The sequence below is a fragment of the Ambystoma mexicanum genome, chromosome 2p, assembly GCF_040938575.1.
Source record: "Ambystoma mexicanum isolate Mex_15411 chromosome 2p, UKY_AmexF1_1, whole genome shotgun sequence".
Lineage (NCBI taxonomy): Eukaryota > Metazoa > Chordata > Amphibia > Caudata > Ambystomatidae > Ambystoma > Ambystoma mexicanum.
In genome coordinates this window covers 1,468,128,446-1,468,136,637 of record NC_090923.1, presented here as the reverse complement: position 1 = coordinate 1,468,136,637, position 8,192 = coordinate 1,468,128,446, and the positions used below count along the sequence as shown (strand labels likewise).

The window sequence follows — 8,192 nt, the reverse complement described above, 5'->3', positions numbered from 1 at the left end:
CCATAGTGATTGTTCATGTTCCAGCATTGGTGATACCAAAAAGTGACCTGAACATTGGAGAATTTCCAAAGGCAGATGGTCACCTGAGAAAAAGGAGATCTGTTCTTCACTTTGGAAAACCCTTCCTCTTACTGGCCTGCTTCCCCTTCCAGTAGTAGCCAAAAGAAACAGTAGGGATGTGTGATTGAGGAAATTACACTGATTTAACCAGGCAGGATGCTGTCACAATTGTTGTTTAATTCTCTACAGATTATAAATTAAACTCTGCAGTAAAAGAAATACTATTTGTGTGTCTAGGAAGAAGGGGACCTGGGTCCGGGTAGATGGAGAGGGTCACAGAGAGGGAACTGATCTAAATAGAAGCATTTTAATTTTCTTTATTGGAATAAATACAACCCAGAACATATTAACACAACTGCACAAATTGTTTATATATTGCCACTTACCCAACATCATTATACATTTCTACTTTTGCCATATATGAAATGCATTAACAAGCAACATACTTAAAACCCATACCACTGCACAATAAAACAAAACAGATGTTCTCCTACCCCCAGAGGTCCTGTCAAAATTATTAAAGCAAGCACAGCCACAATAAACTTCCAATTAAAAAACTTACTTAAACAAATGTGGCTGTAGTTCTAATAAAATGATGCCACTTCTACTCCACATTGCTAACTAGCCAAAACCCATCTCATCAGACACTTAATGAACATAGTTACGATACGTGGAACTAGATTACAATACATTGCCATTGTAAGGAAACAACACGGGCAAAGTTGACTTCCATTACACATATTAACATTAACCTCACCTTTCTAAGTGTAGCACTCTTGTAATTAACAACGTGTCAGTTACCTTAAGGGGCTGCAGTGTTAGGGAAAAAAAAACACTTCACTATGTGCTCAGTTTCTAATGTCCTTGATTCTGGGCTATTGTGCTCATTACAGTATTATGGTGACCAGACATAGGTATGCATGGTACTTTATTTAGATGTATTTAAGTTATTTAATTAAAGTACTTCCAGTTTTTTAAAATTTGTAATCAGTATTTTGCCCTTTTACCCAAAACTCTTAGCAGACACGTTTCAAGCCACGTTGTCCCGAAGCGTGCTTCTCTACAATTAACACCTTGAAAGATGTGTGATGCACCATGAATACTTAGAAGATTCCCCACACGTTAATTTGATCTCAAATTTACTAGATCGGATCCATGCGTTTCCTGTGCAGTACTGAATTTTCCCTCACAGTTTCCCCATTCACACATCAAGGCCCCATGAAATGGAGAAGGGCGCTCTCACTGGCTGTGTCCCCTCCACTCCTACAGGCAATCTCTTGGAATTGGGACCCCCACTGTACCCACCGTCTCCAACCCTACCCTGACGCTCTATTTACTTACAACATGTTGTTTGGGTTCCTCTGGATGCACCAATCAATGTCTGTGCGTAATGAGTATTTGATTTGTTTCTGCTCTTTTAAGTTTTAGGAGTCAATCGCTCACTAATTAATTCTGCTCAAAGTCTCCAAAGGAGGCACATGCTTGTATTTCATTGTGTTTCCGTTTTATGCTGTGCTATATTAGGAGTAATTTATGTTTGCCATGATTTATCTATGGAAGCAAACACACAAAGGTCTGCTCATCATTATGTTTCCTCTCATAAGGGTTCCATTTCTTTACAATCTTACAAATCAAGTATTTATGTTTGGCAATTTAAATTTTGTGTTTTGTTAAACAGTATTTCTAATGCATAATATTCACTATTTCCATGGCTGAGTGTTGCTGACAGCAAGCTTCTCAACACTAACAGGAGGCCAAGGGGCTGTTTCACCAGCGCTGGGTTGCCCTCTGGGAAGATTTCCACAGGAGTGGAGGGATGTAGCTGTTGTACATCTGTAATACACTAGCACATACTGTGAAGGGATAGCTCAGGAGTGGTAGGGTTTGAAGCAATCCGCAGTGCCTGACTGTACGTGTTAGCGGGGTGAGTTACAACAAAGCAAATGCAAGTACATTTCCCATCTACTCACTTTCTAGGTCAGGAAGGTTCTTAAAGTCAGGAAAGTTGGGTGGAGCCATGGGCACTTTAAAACGTATGTGGGTTTTGAAATGTTGCCTAGATGTTCCTGAGGCCTTCTAGGAGCATTATGGGGATGGTGTTTATGGTTGGAAGGCTGGATCCCTCTTGGGCTGATGTCTTTCGACAGTTAACCTGTATAATCTATCATTTTTGACCTGTCAAAAAAGAAAGCAGAGAGTTGATCTCGTCTCCAACCTGGTGTAGAGTCGTCTTACCTGCTTAAATTTCGCATGTTTGCTTTTCAGCAATAATGCTGTGTTCAGTGTACCCTACCAGGTGGAAATGGCCCATCAGCCAAACGAACCGGCCTGTGCAAAGCCAGGGTCTTTAACACTGCTAGATTTTCATTACCACCAGGTATGCCACCCCAAACACGGCATGATTGTTATTACGAGAGCATGTAACTGACTGGGGTGCTAAAGGCCCCTTTTTGGTAAATAAATATGCCCCATAGCAAGCATTCAAGCCGGGTTTGCTAAAAATAAATTCAAATAAGATGGCTGCCATAAAAATGGACATATGGGAAGTGTGTGGAGCCTCTTGTTCAGTTACAATTCAGTCATAGTCCAGTGCTGGCAAGGAGAAGGAAGCCAGAGCTGAGGGGCCCTGACAGTTGGTGTCGATACCCGAAGTGTGTAGGTAAGGGGGTGCACTTTTATTTAATGAAGATGAGTTTAATGCAGGGAAAGGGTGGTGGAGGTAGAGGGCAGCAGGTACGCAGGGGGCAGAGGGTGGGTGCGAGAAGCCATCAGTTTGCTCAGAATGTGGCCTTAAATCAGTTGGTATAGTCCACAGTATTCGCCAAGGGCTCTAATGGGCCAATAAGGCCTTTTAGTGCTGCTATACTTGTACCAATTATTTGGGTGTTTTGTGGAGTTTTACATGTTATCTTTCAGCTCCTTCCAATGCTTGTCAGCCTGGTGGATAACATCAAGGTGGAGCCTTGGAGCCTCATACTGATAAGACACTGACATTGTCAAATCACACAATGAATGCTATATACATACTGTTATCTGAACTATACCCGATATTGGAGCACCCCTAATTCTCACATATTCCAGTTATTCTATTTTTTATAAAGGTGTTTTGTAGTTCACAAAGAGCTATTTTATTTCTCAGCTTTCATCAGTGTTTGTCTTGCCGAGTATGTTTTCTTCGATGTTGATTGAACTCACCTTTCTGAGTGAATGTTTTTTCACATTCAGTACATTTATATGGTCTCTCTCCGGTATGCGTTCTCATATGTCCATTCAGATAATCTTTCCTAGTGAAACTTTTGGAACAGAAAGTACACGAAAATGGTTTTTCACCTGTATGTGTTCTGTAATGCTTAATAAGGCTTCCTTTGTGGATGAAGGTTTTTCCACAAGCTGAACATCTAAAAGTCTTCGAATGTTCTCCCATATGTCGAACAAGCTCGTCCTTATGATTGTAAGTTTCATTACATTCGGTACATTGATATATCATAGATCGCTGTGTGTTTTGAAGATCATTCTGCAATATTGAGCTACTTGGATAACTTTGAAATCCATTATAATTTGGGGATATCGCCCGTTCATAAATAAACGTTTCAGAATTGTTGGAACCATTTTCACACTGAGCAGTCTTCTCTCCTCTCTGTTTCTGATAACGTTCGGGCCACATCTGACGTCTAAAGTTGGTTGAATTCCCAGAGCTCATGGCAACTTTGGTGTTGGGCCGGCATGCTGAAGCTTTGTAGCGTTGTGTTTGTTTTGTCAATGTTTGAGACGCTTCCACTTTCTTTTGTCTGTTCATGCCTCCATCCCCTGCTGGATCGAAATAAGAGCCATTAGATCTATAATTAAAAATCATGACTCTCTTTATGACAAAGGATATTTGTGATACAAATGACTGTCATTTCTGTATTAAAAAAACACACATTTCTATAAAAGGTCTAGCCTATAATATAATAATAATTTGATAATCCCATCACTACTCTTATTTCATTACCGTTGATTTGGGATGTCACGAGTCTCTTCCAGAATAGTGTATCTGAATACTGAACCAATCATTCTTGAGAGAACTTAAAAATTAAATTGCTGCCTCTCCAATAATAAAGTCTACAAACGACTAACCCAAAATGTCAGTATGTCAGTGTTTATCCAGAAGTAAAAATGCACCACTGTTGGTGTCAATAACATACTGAATTAATAGTTCTGACCATTGACTGTTGAGCTTGTTTGACCATAATAGGGATGTTGGGGGTCCATGTCCAGGAAAGGAGCAGGTCTGGGAAAAAGTAGGGCCAACTCCTGAAGTTTGACCAAGGGAATGAGGCAGTATAAGAGGGAGACCTACTTCTGTGGGATCTTCCCTTCTAGTGGCGATTCCAACCAGTATCCCCAGTGTCCTGTCCTCTCTCCTACTTGCCTCGGTCTCCTTTTACCATTGTAATTCCCATTCCTGCTTTTTACTGTCTCTAATTCCTCATGTTTTCCCCTTCTCACACACCTAATCCCCTTCCTCAAGAGTAAACTCCTCAATTAAAAGGTCTACAAACTATCTATCTTGATTGTCCAACGCTTCCTTATTGTCTTGATATCTCTCGTTGAGGTGCTCCCAGTCTCGCTTCTCAACTTCTTCTTCCCTGTTCTCACCTTCTTTACCCCCGAATGCTCTGCTGTCACTGTCCGTTCCTTCTTCAATCTTTTGAGCACCACCTTCTCGTTGCCAGTCACCTCAAACTCTTTCCCTGGCAAGTACTGCTGTTACTGCTCTCGCCTTCATTATGAGCCCCTACCTCCTCAGGGCTATCACCACTCTAGTTTTTCACCCCTGTGAACACTACTTTCTTCTACACTAGGATCACCCACTTTGGGCACTCCTCTGAGACCCGACTCCAGCCCATCTGCTGCACATTCAGTTACCAATATGGAACAACCTTTTGTATTTCCCTCTCTGACTGACTGGGGTCACTGGTTTTTATAGCGCTTTTTCTGGCCTGGGCTGGGCTCTTAGTGAGTGGCTGCATCTGTGTTTGGTAATTGGGGCTGTGTTGGGATTGGATGCATCTGTTGGGTGCACCTGGCCTCACTTACTGCCTAGGAAAACGGAGCAAGCCATCAAAATATATATTCATTAATTTGTGATTTGCTTGGCACCAACAGTGGACTAGGCCACTATGCAATGCCGGTAAATTGGGAGCAGAGGGGAGGAAGAGGACAAGGATCTTTCTCAGCGCTTGGAAGCATTCTGATCATAAATGCAGTGGGGGCGGGGGAGAGTGCCCGGTACAATCTTACAAACAGTGAAGACTAAGAGTGCACGACAAGAAAGCCAGGCCAGTCCAAAGTGGTTAGGTATTCAGAGCAATTGTCTTTCTAAGGAGGAAAGATTTAAGTTTCTTTCTGAACCTCTGGCTCGAGTTCAGGAGTGAAGCCATTACAAAGGGTGGTGCCAGTGGCATTAAATGCTTTTTCACCCTACTAATTTGTCCTGAAAGGTGTAATGAAAATGTTCTTGGAGGATGCTGATATGAGGATTCTTGGATGATAGCACTTCTTGATCTTAGCCTTGCTGCATGAAGAGCCCACATTCCAAAATGATCCATCAATGAAGTTGAGACCACTGAAGCATATTCAAGCAACAACAAGAGGTCAATGCAAAGATATGAGAGAGGGGGCGATGTGGTCCAGGGGTTTCAGGCACAGGGTTAGCCTGGCCATTTTGATTTGTAATTTTAGAGGTTTTGGATGAACTCAATAAGGAAGGTAGAAATAAAGAATGTTCGTGTAATGCAGTCTGGAGATCTCAATGTCTGAAATTACCTGGACAGAGTATGAGGTTTAAGAAGGGCAGAATCCTTTTCAGGATATCCAAGAGAAAGTGTGCTTTCCTGTTAATCTCTGGGACGTGCGGTTCAAAGGACAACATGTTATCAGATATCATTCCATAGAGGAAGAGGGGCCCAGGGCTTCAAGTGAAGGAGAGTGGAAAAGATGTGTTTGCAAAAGGAGTGGATTTAATGTGGCTACTTCAGTTGCACTCTACACTTCCTGACACACTCTGGTGCTGCTGCCTGTGCAGCACCCAATTGTTTCCCAAGCATATGACTAATAGGTTATGTTATTTGTTCTTGCACCGCGCAAGGCTGCCACTTACATATTCTCTTGGCGCTCTGGCAGAGTTGAAAATTATGCTCGGTATCTGGAAGAGATTTGTTAGTGGGATTGAAATGGAAAAATGCAAGAGTTTTGATATGCTGGTGGTAGCTTCAGTTCTATGCTGGAAAAAACCCTTGGAAAGCTTCAAAACTGCTGCCCTGCTGCAGAACTTGAACATTGTCATAAACATCATCATCATAATACTTCGACAAATTTGCCTTTGGCTTACAAAATTCATATACATTTGCAATACATATTTTGTCCATCCAGCATACATACTTCAACCATAAAAACTCATAAAATCAAGCAATATTCACAAGCCATATAAATACATAGAAAGTACATCTAAAAGGGGTAAAATCCATAATAATCAGACTTTGTTCAATTGTCAAATAGCTCCTGCGTGACCAGGTTCAATAGATAAATCTAGACACAAAATATATATCATTAACAATATCTGTCGACTGACATAATTTGAGGGCTTCTGCAGCACAGTTAACACAAACCTTCTTGAACACCTTGGTGTATAGGTGCCTGGAAAAACCTCAGTGTATAGCCTCATTATAAATACACAATAAATAAAAAAAATTCAAAAACAGTGGTCGCTGTGAGGAACTCATGGTGACAACAAGTAAGAGACACAAGTGATCACAGTTTAAGGGTGTTTATTGAACAATTAATGCTGTATGCAGGTTGGAAAAACACCCAAACCTAAATCTAAGATGGGAGCAAGCGTCAACCATCAAATGAAAAATAAGGCAGTGCTAGTGGCGTTATGCCAAACTAAATGGGACCATACTAAGAAACCTATTGCCAAGCCTCACAACTAATACAAAAAGGGGTGTGGGATAGTTCTCAAGAAAAGAAAGAATTGTTCTCAAATAATATGTCAGGATGCAGTAGCCTGGGTCTTTCTTCCCCACGTTTTGGACACAGGGTAAGATGGGAGCTTGAAGCACAGCACAGTACAGTCTATGGCTTCTCCAGCACGAGACAACAGTTCCAATGGGAGCTCTTAGGACACACTCTCGGGCGTTTCTAGCACGAGATGATAGTTCAGCTTTTAACCTTCGCGCTTTCAGTTATCAGGACTGTCGATTGCCAAGTCTCGTTTCACTTGAAAGTCTCTTGCCTTTGAGGACCTGACATGTTCAAACAACAAAACAAAAGTTCCTTTAACAAATGAAAGTTCTTTTCCAATGTTTGATGGGTTCACCCCTGGGTCCCCCTCTTCTGGGCACTGACCCTTCTCAATTGTTTATCACAGTTCCTTTATCAATCAAATTTGGGTGATGGCTTCACCCCTGGAGCTTCCTCGGTCGGGCTCAGACCCCTATTGATTTTAACAGGATTCAATTCCCTTGTTTTTCAATGTTCACTTTTGCTCTGGGATTCACTTCCCTTTCTCTCACAGTGCTTGTAGATCAAAGTCTTTCGATTGTACAGGGATTTTGCTTGACCCTCTGTATGACCACTTTGGCCTATTTCACTGGCCCTCCTACGGCCTTCTGGTATCTGTAGTTTCTCTCATATGGTGCTCGGCCAGAGTCTTTTGCTTTAGCACCCACGTGGTGTCGGTTTCCCTCTGCAGCTGGTCTCCACTTCCCACTTTTTACAGTTCATTCAAAGTTCATCTGCTTTGGTTAAAAACTTGCCACTTTGCGATTCTCACTCAACACAGCCCGGTTCTTATCGGTTCTCCCCTTGGCTCACTAGCTGTTATGAACCGCTTGGCTTTTGGCTTCTCTGGAGTCAAGGCCGGTACCACGGGCACAGGAGTTTCCCTCGCTTTTGCCCATCGGCATAGGCTTGCCCCGTGTACAGTTGACAACTGCTGCAGGACACTTGTGCTATTGTTCGCAGCCTTAGGCTCTTGTCCATGAAGGTCCCACGGGCCTGTGACAAAAGGGCAAGGTCACTTATTTCCTTACCATCCTCTCGATTCCTGCTGCATATCTCTTTCTCTTGAACTGCTGCATGGTAGCCAT

At 42.2% G+C, this 8,192-nt stretch overlaps 1 protein-coding gene across 4 annotated transcripts in view; it reads right to left on the bottom strand.

Annotated features, from left to right (window-relative positions):
- Positions 1-353: 353 nt before the first annotated feature.
- LOC138567628 (uncharacterized) overlaps positions 354-8,192 on the bottom strand; it is a 534,099-nt gene continuing 526,260 nt past the window's right edge. For 3 of the 4 annotated variants that reach the window (XM_069646054.1, XM_069646056.1, XM_069646057.1), the window contains one exon: positions 354-3,870. In XM_069646054.1, the coding sequence (XP_069502155.1) occupies positions 3,206-3,870 (665 nt within the window). In that variant the 3' untranslated portion in view covers positions 354-3,205. The remainder of the gene's footprint in view (positions 3,871-8,192) is intronic. The other variant, XM_069646055.1, reaches the window with a different exon arrangement.